We start from the raw sequence: 24,698 nt of genomic DNA, 5'->3' as shown, positions 1-24,698 counted from the left end.
TTTCCCTACCACCTTCTTTATATTCTTATTCTTTTTCTTTTTTTTTCCGGGACAGAAAGTTAAGCTACAAGGATTTAATGTTCTATTTTGGCTGGCTTTGTCAAGATGCTTGAGCTACATGAAAAGCACTGCGCTGTGGTTGATGGACCTCAGCCTCTGCCCACATCATTTACCTCTGCCCACATCATTTAGGCAACACAAATAATGTTTCCTCTCTACCACTTAACACACTTAGAAAGCCAAACCATCGGTTTGTAATTTTCCATGCATCAACTCACACAAACATATATGTACATAGAGAGGCGAGGGGTGGCAGTCATCAATTCCTCCACAGATGCTGTGTTAAATCTTCTTATTTTTTTGGGATCATACATTGAAAAATATCTGACGATGCAATGAGTTAAACGCAATTTACACAATCATCTCAGAATCTCATCACCTGAGCTTGCTGTTTTTATTTTCTTTTCCTCACTCCTCGATGCATCCAGCATTGCAGTGAAGACAGTGGCAGCTTCATCATCCAGCCGTGCTCTCACAGTCTCAATACAAATCTAGAAGAAAATAGAACAGTAGCATCAGTTGAACCAAAATATGCAGGGAGCATATAGGAAAATCAGAGGAATGAGCCTAATAGCTTTCATTTGCATGATGATTGTAATTAGTATCAAACAGAAGCCCATCACAGTGTCATAAAAGTCGATACAGATATGGAATGAAAAGGACATCATAGAGGATAAAGTAAAACAAACAACATTTTTTAACAGTTTTTAATTGAGCACCTTGGATTATCTCTTTCTGTGCAAGAAACATCCTAAATTTCAAATAGTGAACATGTGGCACCCCACAGTCAACCCGCCCCTCAGAAAGGAAATGGAAAATAGCCATGCATGCATGACATGACAGATTTTGTCTGACTGTTTGAACATCTTGTGTTTATATCTCATTCCACCAACCTTCCTCAAGGAATGATGTGCGAGAGTTAATTCAGTAAGAAAGAGATTGAAGTCTTTTTTTTTTCAATTTTACACATCGGGACCATAAGTGTTCTCTTGATCAGAATACACAAGCACAGAGCAAGTACAAAGACAATTTGGAAATTAAATTGCAGTGTTAATCTAAGAGAAACATATCTGTATACATGTATTGGCACAGTTAAGATGAAGATTGTAAGTCAAAGCAAACCTTATGCCTAAGCCGGCGAATAAATTCCTCAAAATTGACACGCCAAAGAACAACTTGTTTGTCCGCAACCCCACCATCAATATTGGAATCCAAAGCATCAAGCTTGCGCTATGCATGCAACAAAAAAAGATTAGCACATTAATAAACCTCTTAACTCAATATAACAATTCATATACCAACCTTATCTCCAGTATTGCTAGAGGAGTTATTCTCAACTTTATCTCTGTCGGCACCTATCTCAGGATTTAATTCAAATAAAAATCTCATTCCTTCTGGAGGCACTGCTGCTACAAGAACACATTGTTCTAGGGTTTCTAGCTCTAAAAATGCCTGGAAGTATCAATGAAATTTGTAATGTATGAGAATCAGGTTTAAAAAGCAGAATTCAAATTTTGCATCGCACAAGTCTATTCAAGAAGGATAAGTCAGAATAATGAAACATCAAGTTCTCTAGTCATTCATTATCCAAAAGTGGCATTCATTGAAACCTCTAAGGTGACTGATTGTTAAATCAATAATTGCATAATTCTTGTCCTTCTCATTATTTCTCGTGAAGAGATAAATACAGCAATGGCATAACTTATAATTCAGCGCAAGTAAAAGAAAATCCAGAATGTCCCTCTATTAGTTTTTTCATCTGTTTTGATTTTCCCATGTGAAAGTATGTAAAGGTTTCCACTCCATAGGACGGTCTCTTTGCTGGCCATGTTCTTAGACATACATAAATAGCAAGCTGCAATTGCCAACTCTATGTAACAAATAAGAAGCCGCCTATCACACTCTAAAAAAAGCTATAACCTTTGCAGATTTAGCACCTCGCCTCCTCACAGGAGCAGCTTCTTCTTCACTCGGTAATGCAAGAAATGGTTCTGAGATAGGACACCTTTCAACATATCGCGCCTTCACAAGCTTATGCATATTTTCTTGTAAAGCCTCCACGCGTCCACTACTACTCCCTAAAGTTTCAAACAAAAACTAAGCATTAAAAACAATAGAACCAAAATTCAACTCTGAAAACCACTAAGAACCGCAGTTAGCTAGGTTATTTGAGACTTGCCTTCTGTACTGTCCCTAAATCCATCAAAAATTTGCTCTGCCGAAAGCCTTCCGTGTTGAAGCAATGTTTCAATCAAATCTACACACTAAACAAATCCATAATTTAACCTAACTTCCAAAAAAATCACAAATCAAAACAAAAGAAAAAAAAACACTAACCAGCTTATCGAATTCCTGAGAAACAATAGCCATAAACTTGGAAAACCTAACGCGATGCAATACATTATCGAATAGCACCATGTACAGCGAACTCACTTTATTTACTTCTCCAAATCCACCTAATTATTAAATAAATAAATAAATTACAATCGATGTTAACAGAAACGGCACCGTTTTGGTAGTTAATTACCTTCTTCTTCAAGGAGGAAAGGTTGAAGGCAGTTATGCTGGATCAAGACGAGCAAGCAGTTTCTGACGAGAGTCTCAGATAGCTCAGTGTAACGGACTATTTCACGGAGCGGTAACGGTCCTTTCTTGAGAAGGCAGTCGCATACTTTCTGTTTGAGTTTGCAAAAAAACAAACGCAATTTTGTATTATAAATCGATTCGGAGAGATTGCAAGATAGAGAGTGTGGGTGAGAGAGTTTTTACTTACGGCGACGAGAGGACCGAAGTGATTGGTGATGATGTGAACGGCGTACTTGATGCCGTATTGAGACACCATTGTTGTCGTTTCGGTTTGCTTCTTCGGCTTCTGGCTGTGGAGATAGAGGAGGGTTTAGTAGGATTTTTGGGTACGTATGATTGAACCATAGCTCAGATCAAGGGATCACCGGTTGGGCCCTTTTTATTTTTTATTTATTTTTTGTTGAAAAATTAAACATGCCTAATTTGAATATTTACTCTAAAATTATATGTATAGAAAGTATTTATTATAATTGTAAATTGGGAAAAACTATCAAAAAAATTATGAATTTTTTTCAATAAAAATAAAAGAGAAGAAAAAACCTACTTCTATCGTGTATTTTTAGAGTACACAATGAATGAAATATAAAAGCATAAAAAATATAAAAAAAATTAATTGTCATGCAACTCTTTCCATCCAAATACCTTAAATCATAATATAAACATGAAAGTTCGTAATTTTTTTAGACTTAATATTTTTATATATATTATTTTTTTCATATATCAACCGATATATACCATCATAAAACTTAATAAAATGGATTTGTATGTCCATATTCATATTCTTCAAATTAAAACTGATCGACAAAATCAATGAAGGATTGCATTGAGGCATGGAATGTTTGAAGTGTAAGGGTTTTAATATTAATATGTTGATGCATACGAAGACTAGATTTGCTTTGCTTTTGCTTGTTAGATTTCAATAATGGAATATTATTGCGATTACATGTAAAAGTTGGGTCCTAACTAAATGAAGGAAACATTTGATGGTAGTCATTGTATATGATACCAAAATATTATTTATTTTTTTATTTTAAAAGTGTTTTTTTAAAATATAATTTTTTATTTAATTTTAAAATAATAATTTTTTAGTATTTTTAAATTATTAACGTGTTAATATCAAAAAATATTATTTTAATATAACTCTTTCTAAACACGTTAAAATAACCACATTTATCCTTTCAAAGACAATACCCAACTAATTGCAAATGAATATTATATGGCTAACTTGTGTGTAGGTGGTTAATACATATCGAATGAAAAGGGGTTCCTTTTCCATATCCGATGGGAATTTTCATCATCGTGTAAGCCCAGCTCTGATTGTATGAACGGAGTCGATGAAAGCTACTAGTACTTCCATGCAATAAACTACTAATTGAAGGGTGTGGTTTAGTGGCAAGTAGAGGGTGTGGTCACTGGACCCTGGTTCAAAGCGATACCCGGCCCAGTTAGGGTTCATGGGATTCAAATAAGGCCAGTAACGGTAAGAGGTTTCTGGGCATGGCAAGTCTTAATTAAGCATGGAAGGGTGGTCGTAGTAAACCTAATTATGTGCTCGCAAGTACCCTGTGGTTTGTAAATACATATAAAACAAAATGCAAATTGCTCTTTACTAGCTTAATGTGGTCCCAAGATGAAGTTTCCCTTTTCTCACAAGCAAGATTTTTTCCCCAGCTTAATTTTTAACATAAATGAAGGCATAAAAAACATCAGAGAAAGGGTAATTAAAGTGGACAACCTAGTGAAGTTGAGGAAGAAAGTGACAAAATGATCTGGGGCTTTTGCCATTTTGGCTGCAAAAGAAGAGAACATAAGACCCTGTGAGTAGCAAATCGACGGGACATGTATAGTTGCAAGTGCTTCACGGCAAGGTCATGATACAGGGCATGGCATTTGGTGCGTGGGGTGTGAACATGATGTGCCTTCATATAACTTCATGAATAGTTTCTCCACCTTAACACATCATCTCACCTGAGAAAATGGCTCGTGTGTGTGTATGATAATTTATATGATTATTTATATGTAAAACTTTATCTTCAAAGAAAACCTCAATTTAGTTTCTATCATGCATGATGGATTAATATTTTTTAGGATTATAAAGAATAATTTTTTAGTCTAATTTTTTATTTAAAATGAGAATGATGATTAATTGATAGATGGTTATAAATTATGTTGATATTCAATACTTTTAGATGTTGTAAAATATAAGATCTAAATAATACAGATCTCACTTGTTTCTAAACTCAATATTCTTGAAAATAACTAAGAGTTAAGTCTAAATATATATAAGTCTCGTGAAATACTAGATCCAGTAGCTCTAGTTTTGATTGTGTGTCGAACATAACAAGATTTGATATGTTGCATGTTTTATTTTAACCATAAATCTAAAAATGTTTGGTTAATTACTGCACCATAATTTTATTTTAAATTTTCTTTTAAAATTTTAGCTAAGAAAAGGAGTCAAGGAGATAGCTAGAGGCAAAGTTAGGTGATGAAGAAGTGGGGCAATATACTTTTCATCCTAGCCCTTCAATTTTTAACCCATTTTCATACTGCTCCAAATAAATAAAAAAGTGTATACAAATTATAAGAAACTTATCATCACTAAACTAAAGATTTATAAGTTATTATATATGTTGGGAATTCTGATTGGTGATGTACTGATATTTGTTCATAGGAGGGGAAGCACACTGAGACATAATATTTTACGTGGTTCGGTAAAACTGCCTACATCCACGGGAGAGAGTCTATATTATTAGGGATTAGAGAAAGAATATAAAAACAAATACATGGAGGAGGAAGATCACTTCACTCTACTCTACTCCCAACTCTCTTTGTTGTACTTGCAGCTGTTGCAATGACAGCAAGGCTGCTGACATTACAACTCTTTCTTTCTCTCTACTTTGTTCACATTCACACAATCCTCTTCACATTTTGCTCTTTAAAATCATTTCTCTTTAATAGGCATCCATGACAGCTCTTCTTGCTTTGTTGTCAATATTGGTGGCCATCAACTCCAGCTCATTCAACAATGGTGGCTGCCAATAAGCAATGGTTGGTGTCGTCTATTTATTGTACATGAAATGACAATCAACCTAACAATCACCCCTCTTGTCATTCATGTGGGGCAACTGTCCTCTTGCTTCTTCAACATAAGCTTACATCTTGCAGCTCTTCCAAGATTTCCATTTTTTAGAGCGTTTGTGGCCAAGTTTACAGGTACTTGCCAAACCTTTTAATCATCAGAGTAACCAAAAGCACACATTTTCTCACACAAAAGGATCACTATAACCAGATGGTCTGCCACATCACATCTGAATAGTTTAATGCTTGTCTCTGGAACAACATTCCCCTTCGAGTGTATCAACCATGCTCGGTCCAGAATAATTCATCAAGCTTCACATCAATGCTTATAACACCCCCTCAAACGGATATTTCAAGTGCGACAGTCATTATCTGAGTATCTCAATATGATCACAAGCTCACCACTCTTTCAAGAGTCTACTCATCCAAGAGTTGCGTCTGCCCTCTGTTCTACCCTAGGAACCACGCCTTACTTCTCCATGAGTCTCCCATTCTTAGTCTCAAGAGTTCAGGTAGCTTTCCACCTTTAACCATGAGGGCAGCCCATTAAAGGTCAATCCATATATGTCTTGATACTCTGAGTATTATAATGCCTTCACCCAGCTCACCATCTTGACAAAAGTCAACTTGTTCCTGGAACCTGCACACGCCCTCTCCTCCTTCATAGCAGCTGCGTCTTAATGCTTCACAAGTCACCCACTTATTGTCCAAGGCAAATGTCTTCTAGCTCATTGATCTTTAGGATGAGGGCAATATCCATGAAAGTCAATCCTGCATTTATCTCCATACTCATCATAGCTTTTTCACTGGCTATACACTTGTTCACTTATATCCAGCCATCACATTAGCTCTAGGGCGTTCTGAAATTGGCCTCCTATCATGACCCTCACACCTTCTTTTGAGATGTCTCCTCTTATCATCATGAGACGATTTGAACTTGGACTTATATCACGGTCCTCACACCTTCTTCTGAGGTGTCTCCGTCTGTCGTCATGAGACGGTCTAAACTTGGACTCATATCACGGTCCTCACACCTTCTTCTAAGATGTCTCCATCTGTCATCATGAGACGGTCTAAACTTGGACTCATATCACGGTCCTCACACCTTCTTCTAAGATGTCTCCATCTGTCATCATGAGACGGTCTAAACTTGGACTCATATCACGGTCCTCACACCTTCTTCTAAGATGTCTCCATCTGTCATCATGAGACGGTCTAAACTTGGACTCATATCACGGTCCTCACACCTTCTCCTAAGGTGTCTCCACTCATCGTCATGCGGCAGTTTATACTTGGGTTCCTTTCATAGTCCACACACCTTCTATTTGAGGTGTCTCCATCTATCATAAGGCAGTCAAATCCTCCTTCATCGAGGATGTCTCTAGTGACTCTAAGATTCTCTATCACCATGTGGACTTGGAAGAGATCATTGCCATTAATCACATAGGAAGAGAAAGTTGTGGTGCACTCTTCGTAATCTTCCATCTCATATTCTATGTTTAAACCTCTTATGCCTTTCTACTTGATAGCTCCACCTACACCAACTCCCTTTGGTGTCTTTGCCTTTTATCATAGGCGATCACCTTTTATCACAAGTGTTTGCACCCTCTCAGTTAGATACATCTACAACAACTTATCTTTCCATCCTTACATGCATTGGAAAGGTCCTCGTTTGCTATCTTTATCAAGAGCACAAGAGACTTCATGTTGTATAACTTTTCACACAGTCTCTACTCTGAGCTTCATCCGAGAACTCTTCTTCTCCTTGCACTTGTTGTCTTATTATAGTACCTCGTTGGATCCTCTAGGTACTCCTGCATAATCTCCGTGTGTCCTCGTGTATTTTCTGTTCTCTAGATTTCTTCTTATTCATTGCTTATGTTTGACAACAGCTCATCCTGTCACAACATCTATCCAAGTCAAAATAGGATGTCAATCTTTATCCTTTTGCTGCATTTCTCTTCCATTATCAGGGTCTTCATCAATTCTCCCCTTGAGAAATTACAGTCATCGAATCTAACTTCCTTGGAGAAATCACCACTCCATCAGATCCTTGATCATATGGAACCAAACTATTCCTTTGTGTCGTCATCCTACTAGTCTTCAACAGTTTTATAACAAACTATCACATATACGAAAATAGTACCGTATGGATAATCCTTCCACTAAGCAAGTTCCCAGGAAAGATTGGAAGGGTCACAACGGTCCCGCTTAAAACTCAATCTCTTAGTCAGAACTTCTTAGACCATATCTATCCATTGTACTATCTTTTCGTATATACAACCATTTACTAACTTTGTCGCAGCTTTCCTTTACAAGTGATCTGGGGTATCTTGGTTTTATACCTAATTTCTCAACATCTAGCGAGACTACCACTACTTAGATTCGTCAAAATTGGTCTTCATCAAATTTCACTCTCCACCTCAAATTGTCCACATGATTGGGTGTTCAGAGTATCCCAATTTTGCCTGCCCTCAAGGCAATTAAAATTTCCCATATAACAGGCCAACACATGTAATTGGTTAAACATGTGTGATTTCTTCTTCTTCATCTTCATCGACCACTAGGATGACTATCAGATACCTCCTAATCGAGTAATCTCTCTTCAATAATTCACCATCACTAATTTTTAGTCTCAAGCTCAACAATTGGACTATACCATTGCATTCGAAATGATCAAATTAGTTGGAAACAAGTTTGAAATCATCCAAATCGCACTTCAGATGGCTAAGATTTGATCAAAACAATTCTAGTCTGATAAACGACCTAGATTCAACCTCAGAACCAGTTGTACGTGGACTCCGCCATACAGAATCATATCCCTCAACTTGGCTCACTCTTGACTCGTGGCTGTTGACGTGGTAATGGGTCTCACGGTGCTGACGTGGTTGCTGACTGGTGCTGACATGTCATGTCACGTGTTCATGCTGATGAAATTATGGCGTTATGATGACGTCGTCGTCATCCGGATCTCGCATGTGGGGTGAATCTTCTGTTTTTCGGGTTGGGTCAGCCCATCCGGGCGAAGAAGATGCGTGTGACACGTCGCGAGCGTTTGCACACATGTCCAGTCACCCCGTCGGCGCGTGATGATGTGTGTGGCGGTTTCCGACATTCAATTTCGATGCGGTTTTCACTAGTGGCTTCATCTCTTCCTCCTCTACACAATGGTATGGTCAAAACACAATTTTGACAACTTTTATTTTTGAGCAAAATCAAACACCACTTTGAACCATGTGCTCTGATACCAATTGTTGAGAATTCTGACCGGTGATATACTGATATTTGCTCATAGAAGGGGAAACACACTAAGACACGGTATTTTACATGGTTCAGCAAAACCGCCTACATCCATGGGAGAGAGTCTATATTATTAGAGATTAGAGAAAGAATAGCAAAACAAATACATGGAGAAGAAAGATCACTCCACTCTACTCTACTCTCAGCTCTCTTTGATGCACTTGCAGCTCTCTCTTTCTCTCTACTCTCTTTACATTCTCATAATCCTTTTTATATTTTGCTTTCTAAAATCATTCCTTTTTTATAGGCATTCATGACAGTTATTTTTGCTTTATTGTCAATATTGGTGGCCACTAACTTCAGCTCATTCAATAATAATGGCTGCTAATAATCAATGGTTGGTACTGTTTATGTATTGTACATGAAATACCAACCAACCTAATAATATATATACCATATTTGCTAATAAATCTTGCGGGGGAGAAGCATGCATCTATCACGTTAGCGTACAAATTAAGACGCCCGGCCCAGGCATCTATCGTGACAATCAAGCAGCAACAAATTAATTGGAAGCAGTCCAGCAGCACCGGCCAGCACTCGTGTGGCCATGGATATTTTCTTTATTTGCAGATTCATGGACGAGACATGAATGGAAAAAAAGAAAGATGGATCGTGTCCTTTTCTTGAACGGACTTGGTGTTTAGTTTCTTCCTAACAGCATGAGCTGTTCGATTGCAACTCTTACTTGCCTTGAAGCCATGTAAGATTCTCGTTATCTTGTCTGCCCTCTTTATTACTTGTCTGCCCCTTAGTTTCGATCATCTTGATTAAGTTGAACAGGTTTTTATATATTCAACATCTGATCTGATCCGTAGTACTGCATGCCTCAATTATTAGAGCAGATTATCAGATGACCCAATTAAGAACATGACAGAAAAGCGTTTTCAAGTTTTTTTTCTTAAAAAAAATGTAGAATATTTGAAAGTAATCTATCAGTGTTTTGGTTTAGTGCCCATTTAGAAATAGTAGGAGAACTGGATGGATCCATGCGTACACTTATAACCCTAATTTATGCATATATTTCATCTTTTTTTACAACATGTTTAGGAGTGTAATTATAATTAATTTTTAAAATGTTTTTTATTTAGAAATATATTAAAATAATATCTTTTTTATTTTTTAAAAAATATTTTTAACATCAGCATATTAAAATAATTTGCAAATACTAAAAAATATTAATTTAAAATAAAAATTTAAAATTTAAAATCAAAGTAAAGAAATCCAGTTCAAAATAAAAAGCCTAACTGTACAGGGCTATTTTAGTATTTTTCTTCTCAAAGGAAGAGTCATATTAATTTCACGAGACCTAATCCCTCACCACACCAGTTGTGTGAGCTGCCAGATAAGTCCAATATGTCTCCTCGATCTCTTCTATAAAACAAGAACTAACCCTATCCTGGTTTTTGTATTTCCATGCGCTAGCTGCAACGAAGAGCTCTTTTATCATTTAGAATCTAAAACAAAATCCTGAGCTCTTCAACCGTTTCGAAATCATCCTTAATATTAGTGCAGCTGGAGTGTTCCAAAGGGATCGCATTGATCTAATGACTCTCGATGTCTAAATCATATTAATGTTTAGTTATTTCGTTGGATCATGCGATCCCTTGGGAATTTTCCAGCATTCAGCTCTAAATTTCCACCATGCTTTCGAGGTAAGCCAACTCAAGCTTTGTGTGGACATGTTTTCCCTTCTATCCATGTTTTTACAGTTTAGTGGTTTTGATTTTTTTTAATGTTTTTTGAATCCAGTGTTAAGTCTTTATCAATATATATAGTAGCAAAACTCAGCTAACTGTTCCCAAGTGAGTAGGTGATCTCTTCAAGGGAAGTAATAGCTTGACCCTTTGAAGGAAATAGTAGAATAGAGATCCCCCCTCTCTCTATGATCCATGTCCTGTTTGTTTAATGGTAAACGTGTTTGTCTATGATTTCCTGGCTGCTGTCCTTCAAGTTTCATGATCATAGCTATTATCACTTGTTAATTAGGTCAGGTTGCATCCCCTGATCAAATAAAAGATGGGGTTATGGGTTATGATCCTTCTTGTTTAACCATATATGGTGTAAACCACATCCAGCTAGCTAGGACAGATATTAGACAAATTAATAAAATTAGTAGAATATTACAGTAATTAAGAGAGAGTTAACACTTGATTAATTCTCCTCTTTTCGCTCTTTCCTCAACTGGATTATACATATTCCATTAAAATTCTACTAGTTCAGGGCTCATCATTAATTCAGTTATAAGTTACTAAAAATTTATTAAACTGGATTAAATCTCAGCTTTGGTTTTGGTTCAAACATTTTGTACTCATCTGCTGCAAGGAAAATCTTGTAGTGAGATTTTCTTCCACCCCAAGAGACAAGAACCAACATGAATGTCCTCGTAGACAAACAACTGCCTCCCATGTCGGATTCTCCTTTCCTATGGGCCTAAGATAGTGCATTTGATTTGTTGCTGCTTCTGTCTTTATTAATACTCGTACGAGCTAGCTAGCATTGAAAGTGGCAACTAGCAAACGCAGTGCTCATCGAATGACTCGGAAGGAATCTGTCATTATAGAATTTAGCTTATTACAATCCGTACCAGGGAAATAAACCGTCCTTGTTTTCATATTTTTTTACATAATACACACACACTTGGTATATATGTCTGTTCCTTAACTGTTGATGATGAATTAGATATAGTTAATTTCTTCATGATATTACATGCTCATGGACAACTTTGCATAGTTTCTATGTGGAATATAATAAGAGGTTATGCCGACGATGAGTGCCAATATTCCTCGCTATACAGACTTATGAATGAAAGGATCAGTTTGCTTCCCATCTTGTGTTAATCTGAGAAAAATTGAAACAAACAGATGGTCCTCGTGATAGCTAGCTATCAATATTGAACAACCTACTTGCTTTGCTTTAATTATTCCTCGAGGGAAATAAATGGATGTCAAGTGCTCCATGTTAAGTTTGTATTTATTTATTTTTGAGAGAAATATAACTCTTCCTATGATTTTGGACTCTTGTTAACAATTTCACAGAACCTATATGTGTGTGTGTGTGTGTCCGCTGAGATAGATAGATAGATATTTGGAATATATCTCCTGTACGTCCGGGATCCCCTCACAACTAGTCTCGCCTCTTTTGAAATCCTTTAATAATTAGCTTCAGATTTTGCACAACGAAGGCTGCCCCAAGATCCGAAATGGCAAACTAAAATGCTAAATGACTTGATCCCACTAGGTGGATCCATGCTAGGATCTTGTTTAAAGGTGATGATCATTTTTCAAAAAAAAATAAAAAACCTTGATGCACGTAAATTAAGCTTATTATGTGAACTCACTTGAAAGATTAAGAAAATGGAAAACATATATGGTTGAGATAAATGATTGATTTCTGCAGGCTGGCTTGATATGGATATGTATCGCAATATTTATAGATTAAATTAGGAACTATTATTGTGATTATTATTATTAATTTTCGAATCATGAAAACAATATATATGTGTGTGTGTGTGTTCATATTGTTACCAGCTTGCATGATCGATGATAAATGTGAAGAATACGAAAAAAATCCTTTTCACTGATTCATGTTCTCTTCCTTCACCGGACGTAGTTTCTTTGAACTAATAAAAAATGATATGACTCCAACCAAATTAAGATTGTTGGACTAGTTTTGATTTTGTTATAAGAGAGAGATTATATGCATGACACGGAGTGCTTATAATGAAATAAAATGAAAATATGATGACACTTGTATTGTTAATGACACATGTTCTACTTGCGAGCTAGCTAGATTCTTCAAAGTTAAACGTAAAAATTATATTTAGTTAGTATTTCATGATATATATATATATATATGTATGTATGTATGTGTATATGAAAATCATCAACTTGATTATAGAAATAAAAAGGGGAATATAAAATAATTAGATTTCTAAAATAATCTTGATTTTAATAGTATAAGATAACATTTACTCTTTATCTTCATCTTTTCTATTAAAAAAAACAATAAAACGCTTTCTAAAAAATGTGTTCAGATATATAGGTTGAACAGAAAAAATAAAATGAAAAAAGAAGAAGAAGAAGAAGAAGAAGAAGAAGAGAGAGAGAGAGAGTGCGGAGCCAGAAATGTAGTAATTCCCTTTCGACAGAAGTGGGCCCCATTGTAATATAAAGTCCAACCATGTTTCCAAGATGTTCCAACATGAAGTCGATCCAGCGATAACAAATCCTCAAACCTTGTTTTCTATGTATGGCCCTCTTAGGGGCTTCTTATGGGCTCACCACCTGCTCTTATATCTTGAATGAATACCTTTAAGAATCTTGTTTCAAAAATACTTGATCTTCGAATAGCAATTACAATTTAAAAAAGATGGCAACATTTCAAAAGGCATGAAATGAGTTGTATAAATTATATTGAGGAAAAACAAATCCCAGAGATACATCGAATTACTCAGTACCATTAAGAAAAATTCACCAAAAATAAAATAATTTTCAAAAAAAATATCAACAACTAAAGTATGTTAAGTGAAAGTTCAATGAAAAACAAATACAAAACCCAAAATTTTTCTTGGGAGCACTCTTTAATTTATGGTTTGAAAATCTTAGCTAGCATATTATTATTATAGAGCTATTTTAATTTAAAAATTTACATTGTTAGGTGAGATTTTAAATCAAATTTTAAGATATAATTTGTATTATTTTTTAATATATTTTTTCATATAAAAACCTTTTAAATTTTAAGTTTGTATAATTATACTTTATTTTATGTTTAGTTTTTATTAAATAAATAAAAATAATAAGATTTTAGTTTGTGATCATTTGGTTATGTCATATAACCACTTTATTCTAAAAATTTAAATTATTAAATAAAATTTTAAAATATAATTTATATTATTTATTAATACATCTAAATATATATTAAACTAGGGGAACACATGTGGTAGTCCAAGAGCCATTAAACCTTCTCGTAAACTAAAAGAAAAGAAAAGAAAGGTTTGCGCCTCTTTCAACTCTTCCTTTTGCATCTCTTTCAATTATCTCAACTCATTAAAGGTAAATATTTAATGGCAACGACAGCATAAATCAAGCACTGACGACTAATCATTCCTGGGTTTAATTATTTTTTAAAATAATCAAGAAAGTAAACTTGCTGCGGCCACTTTGGTCGAAAGCTAGTAGATCAACGAGTTGAATCTAACCACGTCATCTAAAAGAAGTTAGGCATAATAAAATCGGATTATGAAATTAAATAAAACGAAGGATTCTCTCCGTCATCATTGCCTAACTGGAGAGTTTAAAGTTGAAAGAGAAGATGGTTGGTCGGAACTCGACCAGCAACCAACTCCTACCATGGCCACCTTGACAAATCCTCGTTTCCCATCGTGCTCCGTGACTCACGGAGCAGAATACGAAGTCTTTCTTTTTTTCTCAAGAAACGTCTTCTTCCAACATCTTTATTCCTTTTCCCTTCGCTTTAAAAAAGAAAAGCTTAATTTTTTATTTCATGTTTAGTTTGATTTTATTTTTATTTTTTTTTAAAAAGAGCTTGGTTTTTTTTAATGTTTAGTTTGAATAAAAATTATAAATAAATTATATACACACACACAAGTAATTAATGGGGTAATGAAGGAGTACTTTGGGCTCCCCTTTTAGCCCTCAGAACTCATCTCTTTTATGTATATTTCTTTTTCTTTGAACAATATCGTGGATTTTATAGGGAGGTTAGCAAAAGCAATTTAAAAAAAAAAATTCAATGGTTGAAATTTATATCATCATAATTAAATAAATACATTTAAAGATTCAGCTCAAATTAATAATAAGAACAAGGAGTTGATTCAAATAGAAAGAGAGTTGATTCAATATTTTTTTTGTTTTTAAGAAAATGACTTATCTATGTCCAATTAAATTCATTCACAGGGACAGCTTCAGTTTTGACTATTATTTGTATGTAATCGAAAAGGTAATCGAAACCCTGATCACTTTTCATAACTAAGTTTAATTGTCTCAGCTTCCATCAAATTAATTCAAAATAAAATAGAAACTGAGTTATTTTTCGCAAAAATTAGAGTTGATATGGCCCATGATCAATGGAGATGGCAGCTCAATTGTTCTTCCAGCTTCTAACACCGACCAGAAGAGGCTACTTTCATCATGAGAGACGTTACAAACTGCAGCAATATCCATTGAACATGAGATTTACCTCTGTGCCAGATTTCTTATTTCAGTTTTCCTTTTTATTTTAAATTAACTTGGTTGTATGGTCAATTTGTTTATATTTTAATTAATTCTATAAATTCTAAAATTAATAATTATATAAATCTTTAATAAACTTATCAAACTCATATTAATAATCTCTGTGAATAAATTCACGATTCAGGAGCATCAATTGAGTTAGGATTTTAGTTAAACTCTTTACCCTACAAGAGTTTGCTCCCACAATTCTGGAGTGTAAAATCATGGAGAGAACAGTAATTATTTGAAATGGATCTATAGTCAAATCGTTCGCGAGGACGACCTCCATTAATTCCAAGCCTTCGAAATGGGGGAGAGAATGAGAAATACTTGCTCAGGTCTTTGAAATTTGAATGGGAAAAAAATCAATCACTGCGTGACCGACCGGCGTGATAATTCATCAGCCTCGAAGGTGCATTCTTTATGGGTTGTTAAGAAAGTTTCAAACTACTTAATGCAGGTCATGAAGATAGCTATGACATTTGCCGTGCACTTTCACACGTTTCCAAGTCGTGAAGACACTGGTCTGTACCTATGCAATGATTCTTGGACCCGCGTTAAATATCAAGCTTGTTTATATAAACAAGCATAGCAAATTAGCAATGTTAACAGCACACCTCAAGAAGAAGAAGAAAAAATTGACTGCGAGAAGAATTGTTTTTTCTGGCTGCGGCAATGACATTGTTCTCCGAGGTAAGAATATTGTTGCTTCACCCTTCATGAAGGACATCTTGGAGAATTGCATTGGTATTTGGTCATGGACACTGTCCAAAACATTTCTCTTTCAGCTATGAAGAAGCATTAATTAATCAATTAACCTGTCAAATGGTTAGCATACCAGTCCAAGAACATTTGCTAGCAACCAGACCTAGCTAGCCCCAATCACGCCTTCATTTGCACAACTCGTTAAAGGCTCCAAACAGCAAGCTTGACCGTTAGCGGCATGATCAGTCGTCTTCAAACCGGCAGCTTCCTGTGGTAGAGCCAAATAAAGACCTTCACTATTTCCACAGCCATGGGCCACGGGCATGGTAAAAAGTCACCCTCCCCCCACATTGATTTCGGACGTCTTTGACTGGTAATTACAATTCCTTTCGAAACAGAGGAATTGGTGGCCTTAATTAAGGGCACGATTACCCGTTTTTGTACCAATAACCAAGACCCATGAGCACATGTTGTAACGTTGACAATACAGTCACAGCTCTAACATTCCTGTCACTGTTTTCCAATATTCTACAGTGCCCTTAAACGCGTATAAATGCCCCCCACACCCTGCCCTTCATTCCTCACAACAAGCTCCTAGCTCCTAGGACAAGTACAGTTTTTTGAAGCTTTACAAATCTTGGGCACCAAGTATCTGTTAATTCTGCTTAATCATGACTTCTAGCTTCCATATCCTGTCAGTCCTGGCTCTCGCCCTTACCATCTGTGTGCAAGGTACTCTAGGTAAGCAGAGACTTCTCTCAATTTCTTTATTTCTTTGCCAGTGCAAGAAGCTAGCTGGCAGCCCTTCTTGAAAGTTCTTGAATTTTCTTTAACAAGACCCTAATGATATTATTGTTTCAGGAGAAATAACATGTGAACATCTTGACCAAGACACATGTGCCTACGCAATCTCATCGTCCGGCAAGCGTTGCGTGCTCGAAAAAAGTGTAAAAAGGACCGGAGAAGAAGCATACACTTGCCGCGCATCTGAAATTGAGGCTGATAGATTAAGGAACTGGATTGAAACAGACCAATGCATCAAAGCATGTGGACTTGACAGAAAATCACTTGGAATCTCATCGGATTCTCTCCTTGAGTCTCGCTTCGCACAACAACTGTGCTCTCCTCAGTGCTACGATAGCTGCCCTAACGTTGTCGATCTTTACTTCAACCTTGCCGCTGCTGAAGGTAATTAATTTATTCAATAAACATGCCCATCATTCAATAATAACTGACAATGGAACTCAGGTAAATTATCGAAAGCCACTTACAATTAATGATCGATTTTCATTTCTTTGTTTCCGCAGGTGTGTTCCTCCCCGGCTTATGTGAGGCACAAGAGGGAAATGTCAGGAGAGGATTGATGGCTGATATCAAAAGTTCTGGTTTTGTTGCACCAGGACCAGTGAAGGCAGTGAAATACACAGATGCCCCAGCACCAGTTGAACCAGTTACATACACTGTTAGTGTTTCCCCAGCAATGTCACCTTATTAATTAACCCTCATGCAAGGGAAAGCAAAGGAAACGAAAGTCTACATGCAGATATTAGCAAGTGACAATAAGGGAGTAGTGGCACCAACCAAGATTTCAACAGCCGGCCGGCCTTGAGTAGTCCACCATTAATTAGCATGATGTGTGCATACTAGCATGTGCTGTGTTGGTCATTTGAATCAATAAGGTGTTACCCAAGTGTCTTAATTAAAGGTAGATGTGGTGAGAAATGTTTGTATTACTTGCTTTATGTTCTTGGTTCATCCTCGTAGCTAGTGTCGTGTTTTTGCCTTTGAGCAATCCATTCAGTTGTAAGTCATTGGCATCCTTTTCTTTTCGATTGTATTATAAATACAGCCCCACTTTGTTTATTTTATGGCCTTTGATCGAATGAGTTTCTGCTTTCGCCTTCTTTTGCCTCACCGGGAAAACCAGCTGGTAGGGGAGAGCAGTACATATACAGAGCAAGAGTATTTAACATTGACTTTTTCTAGCAGTGAAATTATCCTGAAATCAACTTAGTTTCGTTTATCGAGATTAAGTCCCTCACACCTAAATCGATTTATTAACGACAACTTCCCCCCCGATATCCTCATCATATTCAAGGCTTGAACAATAAGACATGATTGTGCTTTTCAACGGGGTTATTGTTCTGACTCCCTTAAGAACCTACATTGTAAAGGTGAAAGTAGACATTCGTCAAAAAATTTCTAATTTAAAGAAAAAATGTCAAGGAAGGGCTAGTATTTTAAAAAGAAATATGAAAAAAAAATAAAATTTGAATTATTCACTTAACCAAGTACAATAAACCTAGTTAATTTAATAATATAATTTTTTTTAAAAAAATCATATAAATAACACAAAAAAAAACAATAATTAACCATAAAGAAATATTTTTAAAGAAATAACAAATTAAAGAAATGGGTTTAAATTTTCAAGGGTCATAGTGGGAATTAAGGAAGAGAGAGAGAATAGGGAGAAAAAAAAAACTATACATACTTAACTAAAAGTCAATTTAGAACATGTGTTGTATCTAAACAATAAGAAAGTCAAGACAATCCAAACATTGTCTTGGAAGCCAACTTTTTATCCTAGAAGCCATCCATCGACCACTAAATGACATCTCACATGTAACTCAAAAGGCATGAAAACATCTCACATATTGGCACGTGCATTTTCACGTGCCTGGTTGCTTTTGTTTGAATAATATCTATATGATTTTAATTACCAAAAAACCCTTAACTAACTTGATTATTACATAAAGGCCCCTCGATGGTGCTTTTATCGATGACACTATGGCAACTGATCTCCCTTCTTGTATTTACTTTCAATTTTAGAAGGCAATGGAGAAGTTGCTTTTTGTTTTTTTATTTGTAAAAAGCCAAAAGTGCTCTTTGTGCTAAAAACTAATAATAAACAAACCATGAAATATTACAGCCAAACTCTTTAAGTCAAGGCTAAAAAAATCGAATGGTAAGGGTAATGTATTATAGTATTGTATGAAATATGAAAATACTAAAAAACCTTTTTATCAAAGGCATTTAATTTTTTTATTCAATAATTACACTAATAATTTTATTGCATTTTAAATATTAAATATCGCCGGGGCAATTTTTTTTTTTTTGGATAATATATACCCTGATGATTCTACCCGCCAAAAACAACGACCAGCTTTCGAATGCCAATAACAGCCTATATAAGCATGTTGCCAAGTCACTGCAAATACTGAAGGGGCAGTTCATAAGATTATGCGGATGGCTTCTGAGCAGCGATGGCCATGGTTGTTATCGAAATGTCATAGCTCTTTAAACCGTGAAGGATGCGGCCATGGCCTTTAAGTCATACTGCTGCACATGTCATGCAAGTAAGTGATCAGGATGTAGATTTTTCAATATCCCTTTATCATAGTGCGAAGTTGTAGTTAGTGTTAGGAAGGGATTTTCGACCCGCCGAAAGAAACGTCGAGCCCAACTTCTTAGGTCCGAGTTGAGAGTATAGCCCAGCAACCTTTTCGATTGTTTTATGAGTATAGCCCAACTTTAATTCCTTGATCGAACAAGTTTGCTTCTCTTGCCTCGCCCGGAAAGCCAGCTAGAAGAGAGCCCGCCTTGCATGGACCAGTTCTTTGAATCCTAAGATTATCCTGGGATCAATTTAATAGTCACAAGAACAAAAGTCCGTACACTGTTGAAGAACAGGACAGTAGATACATGAAGATTCTTCGGAGCATTCAACAGTTATGCACCGTCAGGGATTAATTAATGCACAAGTTATGATACATGTTTCCATAAATTAAGCTATGCTTCGACCGTGTTCCGTACATGCACATGTGTGTGTGGAGGGGGAGAGGAGTTCAGTGCATTTAACTCTTAAGAAAGCATGACGTGGATCTTTGAGATTTTCGTGTTTCCTGTTTTCTTACTTTGTTTTATGCATGTATGCAGTACATGTTCAAGGGTCATCTGCCCCTTCGGGTAATCATGAGTCCATAAACAAACATTCCTTTTCCTTTTCCTCTTCCTCTTCCTCTTCCTCGCTAAATAATAAATAATAAATAATAAATAATAAAAAGACTACGGGGGGGTAGGAGGAGGAGAATTTGTTTTTTACTCCTCCTTACATGATACTATTCCTTTTTTTTGTTTTTTTAAGACCTGGCTTGCACTTGGCATGCAAGGAAAAGCCCTGGTGCAAATGGGCCTAACACACCTAGGTTTTTTCTTTTTTTAAAAAAAGAAAAAAAGAGAACATTGTTTGTTATATTGTTTTTATTGCAATGAAGGACACATGTTTGTTTGATCACTTTAATAATTACAAAATCAAGATTTGAGTATTTAGATATTAAAAATTTATTTTTAATTAGTTTTTTTACAAACATATCAAAAATATTATATAAACCTTAATAAACACATTTTAAACCTTAAAACATTGTCTCATTAGCTTAAAAGCTCATAATTAAACTGAATACAAAACAAATTAACAAATCCTAAACCATTTTTTCCCGCACCTCCATGTGTTTCCCCGCATAACTTGAACTTGTAGGCACAAAATTTGACTATTTTTATAGCAAAAATGTGCCCAACAAACCATGTTCTCTCTTCTTTTTCTTTTTTTTTGTTTCAGCGCTTTCTTTACCTTTCTTCAGTATATAAGGGTTGAAACATAATAAAAATAAAGTTTTAAATTGCTACATAAAAATCTAAAATATCAGGGACTAAACATTTATAATCTGAAACTTCAAGGATGAAAATGATTTTTCTCGTGTTTTTAAAAACAACTCCGCTTTTTACAAATGTCAATTTCAATCCCTGTTTTTTTAATTTTTATATTTCACAGTAAACTTAAATTATATTTTGTGAAATAGAACTTTAATTTAGCATTTAATACTATACGACATCAATTTAGCATTAAAATACTGTATGACACATGGATAAAATAGAAATAGAAATAAATGCTAACACAGAAACATAATTTGAAAGGTTGAAATTGAAAAAATAAAAGTCAGTTCAATAACCAATATGTAAAGAAGCAACAATTTCATGAACTAAAAAAGAAAATTGCTTATGAGTATTGGGAAGAACAAGTTAATACGTGTTTGATAAACAGTGAAGAACCAAAAAGAGTCATATTATTGTATCTTACAGTGACAATAATATTGTTATCAGTGACAAAAAATCACCACCACCACCATTAACCCTTTTTTTTATTATTATTAACCTAATTATTATTAAATCTGCATTGATAAACTGATTTTAAAACAGTGCCATGGAAATTGAACAAGAACTCCATCTAGTGCTGCCAGTTTTCTTACAGGAAAACATTACCATCGTCAGCATTATTATTATTATTATATAAAAAGACTGTACTTCGTGGCCAGATGCAGGACAACCTTGCTCAGTATGCAATAAACAACCCCCACGTACACACGCTGCCATGTCTATTTGTCCCCAAGCAGCAAACCGATCCAAAAAACATCAATGCTATTGCTTCCTTTGAAATGTAACTTTAATTTAATAAACTTCGCCCCCATCTTTAACATATATTTAATTTAATTTAATTTAACTTCGCCCCCGCTGAAAGAAACGTTGAGCCCAACTTCTCAAGTCCAGGTTGAGAGTATAGCCCAGCAACCCTTTCGATTGTTTTATGAGTATAGCCCAACTTTAATTCCTTGATCGAATAAGTTTCTGTTTTTTGCCCTCTCTTGCCTCGCCCGGAAAGCCAGCTAGGAGAGAGCCTTGCATGGACCAGTTCCTTCAATCCTAAAAATTATCCTGGGATCAATTTAATAGTTATAGGAACAAAAGTCCGTGCACCGTTGAAGAACAGAACAGGACAGTAGATACATGAAGATTCTTCGGAGCATTCAACAGTTCTGCACGGCCATGGGATTAATTAATGCACAAGTTATTATACATGTTTCCAGGAATTAAGCTAAGCTTTTATTGTGTCCCGTACATGCACATGTGCATGTGTGTGGAGAGGGATTTGGTTTTTAGAAAAAAACAATTAAATTAATTTTTTATAAAAAATTAATAAAACAAAAATTAATTTAAATTGATTTGATTATATTTTTTTTCTAGTTTTATTCGATTTTTTATTTAATTTGATTTAATTTATTTTTTATATTAAAAAATCAAAACCGAATTAAACCGATCAATTTTTTAAAATTTTAATAAGTTCTTCTTTACCGTTTAATTTTTTTAATTTAATTAATTTTTCAGTTTTTTGAACCCCTACATTTAGCTCTTTAAGAGAGCAGAGGCATCATGACGTAGATCTTTGAGATTTTCGTGCTTCCTGTTTTCTTAGTGATAATGTCAGTTTGTTTCATGTATGGCATTCAAAAGGTCATCTGCCCCTTCGAGTAGTCATGAGTCCATAAACAAACTTCCCTCTTCCTCGTTAGATAATAATAACAAAAAAGACTATGGGAAGGAGGAGGAGAATTTGTTTTTTAACTCCTCACAATATCCCGTTCGTTAAAATAAGGTGTTTTTTTTTTTTTTAAGGCCTGGCTTGCACTTGGCGTACAAGAAAAAGCCTACGTCCAAAAGGGCCTCACGCACCTAGCCTTCTTCTTTTTAAAAATAGAAGAAGAAAGCAATGTCACATTGTTTGCTAATTGCTATATTGTTTTTATTTCAATGAAGGACACGTGGTTTGATTTTACACCGTTATTCAAGTATTTACATCTTAAAAATTTATTGTTAATTAGTATTTTTTTCTAAAAACCCATACAGAATACTATATAAACCTTAATAAACACATTTTGAATCTTAAAACATTATCTCATTAGCCTAAAAGCTTATGATCTAACTGGATAAAAAAACAAAGTAACAAGTCCTAAACTATTTCTTTCTGCATGTTTAAGGATGAAAGCATCCCCATGAGTTTCCCTACCCAGGTTGAACTTATTAACACAAAGTTTGACTGTTTATGTGGTTAGGATGTAGATAACCAATTATGTTTTCTTTTTCTGTTGTTTTTCAGTAGGTTTCCTCTACCATTCCCCGATACATAAAGACTGAGATATAATAAAAACAAAGTTTTAAATAGAAACATAAAAATTTAAAACATCATGACCAAACATTTATAATTTGAAACTTCAAGGATGAAAATGATCTTTCTCACGCTTTTTCAATTTTACTTCCAAAAATAAATTTAAAGTATATCTTATGAAATAGAACTTTAATTTAGCATTTAACAGTATATGAAATTAATTTAGAATTAAAATACTATAAGACGCATGGATGAATAGAAATAGAAATAAATACCAACACATAAGACCATGAGAACATAATCTGAAAGGTTAAAATTGAAAAAATAAAGCAAGTTCAATGATCAATACGTAAAGAAGCACAAATTTCATGAACTAAAAAGAAAATCGCGTGTGAGCATTGGGGTGGACAAGCTAATGTGTTTGATAAACAATGAAGAACAAAAGGAAGTCATAGTATTTTAGCTTATAGCGACAATAATATTGTTATCAATGAGAAATAAAAAAATTCATCACCACCGTCAATTCAAGTGAAAGAGGACCCCATAACAACAAGCACTACTCCCTGTTATTATGTATTTAAAGTATCTTCTGTATCATGATAGTTTTTATAGTTATGTTTGAAAAAAGAAAACTAATTTTAAAGAAGTTATAAATTATAGCGGGTTTTTAGCCGAAATTTAAGAAAGAATTTTCTGCATCGATCAATTGATTTTAATACAGTGCTATGGAAATTGAGCAAGAACTCTATCTAGTGTTGGCAGTTTCTTTACAGGGAGACATCACCTCACATCATCGTCATCATCATCATGGATGACAGGTGTACTTCGTGGCCAGTTACAGGAAGGACAGCCGTGCTCAGTATCCAATAAACAACCCCCACGTATACATGCTGCAATGTCTATTTGTCCCCAAGCAGCAAACGTCAGCGTTTCCAAGAATCGAGAAGAAGAACTCAGGCACTAGGCCCAGCCACGCGTGTTCTCACCGGCCACCTGTACAGATAAATATTGATATTCTCCAGGCAAATCAATCCCCGACATCTCTTCCTGTTCATGTCTTACAATAATCCTGTAATTAACCAATTGTTGCTTGCGGTTTCAATCCATCTATACAAGTCTTATGTTTTTTTAATCCGTTTTATGATCTAGTTCTCTCCAGCTCTCGTTTCTATTCCTTTTCTATTTATTTCGTTTTAAAATTCTTATAATTAAAAAAAGTTATGGATCAGGTAGGAAACTTTGACTTGGAAATAACGCCTCTGTGTAAAAAACAATCAATTGAATTAAGGACAGAGAATGGTAGTTAAGTGATGTTTCATAAATCTCTACACCATTGAGACCAGTAATTAGTTTATGGTTAATTATAGGGACTTAATTTAATAATTAGCTCTCCTAACGACGTATCCTAAAAGAACATTCCCAATCCGATTCCTACTTGAAAAAAAGATTTAACGTGCCTTGAAAAAACCGATCCAAAAAACATTAATGCTTCCTTTGAATTGTAACTTTAATTTAATGAACTTCACCCCCATCTTTAACATTTATTTAATTTAATTTAATATTCACAAAATACAGGCCATGAAATACCACGGTGATTCGCGTTGCACCGAGCACCACTCACGGATATTCCCATCTCGCCACGTGTCAACCTCCACCAAGTGAAGCCTACACCGAAGAATTCGCCATCTCTACCTTCCCCCCTTCGGACCCTCTCTCTATATATTTTAACGTGATCAGTTTCA

The 24,698-nt window shown here is 35.1% G+C and overlaps 2 protein-coding genes across 3 annotated transcripts in view; one reads left to right on the top strand and one right to left on the bottom strand.

The window, feature by feature from the left end:
• The window catches only part of LOC105142676 (RNA polymerase III subunit RPC82 family protein), a 5,916-nt gene extending 2,924 nt beyond the window's left edge, over positions 1-2,992 (bottom strand). For both annotated transcript variants that reach the window (XM_011050420.1, XM_011050421.1), the window contains exons 1-8: positions 2,834-2,992; positions 2,588-2,735; positions 2,398-2,516; positions 2,240-2,324; positions 1,981-2,138; positions 1,363-1,512; positions 1,183-1,290; positions 440-551 (exon numbers count right to left, since the gene is read on the bottom strand). In XM_011050420.1, the coding sequence (XP_011048722.1) occupies positions 440-551; positions 1,183-1,290; positions 1,363-1,512; positions 1,981-2,138; positions 2,240-2,324; positions 2,398-2,516; positions 2,588-2,735; positions 2,834-2,902 (949 nt within the window). In that variant the 5' untranslated portion in view covers positions 2,903-2,992. The remainder of the gene's footprint in view (positions 1-439; positions 552-1,182; positions 1,291-1,362; positions 1,513-1,980; positions 2,139-2,239; positions 2,325-2,397; positions 2,517-2,587; positions 2,736-2,833) is intronic.
• A 13,548-nt stretch (positions 2,993-16,540) lies between these two features.
• LOC105142675 (uncharacterized) lies at positions 16,541-17,825 on the top strand. The gene is made up of 3 exons (XM_011050419.1): positions 16,541-16,703; positions 16,824-17,150; positions 17,270-17,825. The coding sequence occupies exons 1-3, from the start codon at positions 16,634-16,636 to the stop codon at positions 17,455-17,457; spliced, it is 585 nt and encodes a 194-aa protein (XP_011048721.1). The 5' UTR covers positions 16,541-16,633; the 3' UTR covers positions 17,458-17,825.
• The last annotated feature ends 6,873 nt before the right edge of the window (positions 17,826-24,698 follow it).

This window comes from Populus euphratica, unplaced genomic scaffold (genome assembly GCF_000495115.2).
Source record: "Populus euphratica unplaced genomic scaffold, PopEup_1.0 scaffold148.1, whole genome shotgun sequence".
NCBI classification, from domain to species: Eukaryota; Viridiplantae; Streptophyta; class Magnoliopsida; order Malpighiales; family Salicaceae; genus Populus; species Populus euphratica.
The sequence above is the reverse complement of the archived record's forward strand: the minus strand, read 5'-3'. Positions and strand labels throughout refer to the sequence as shown.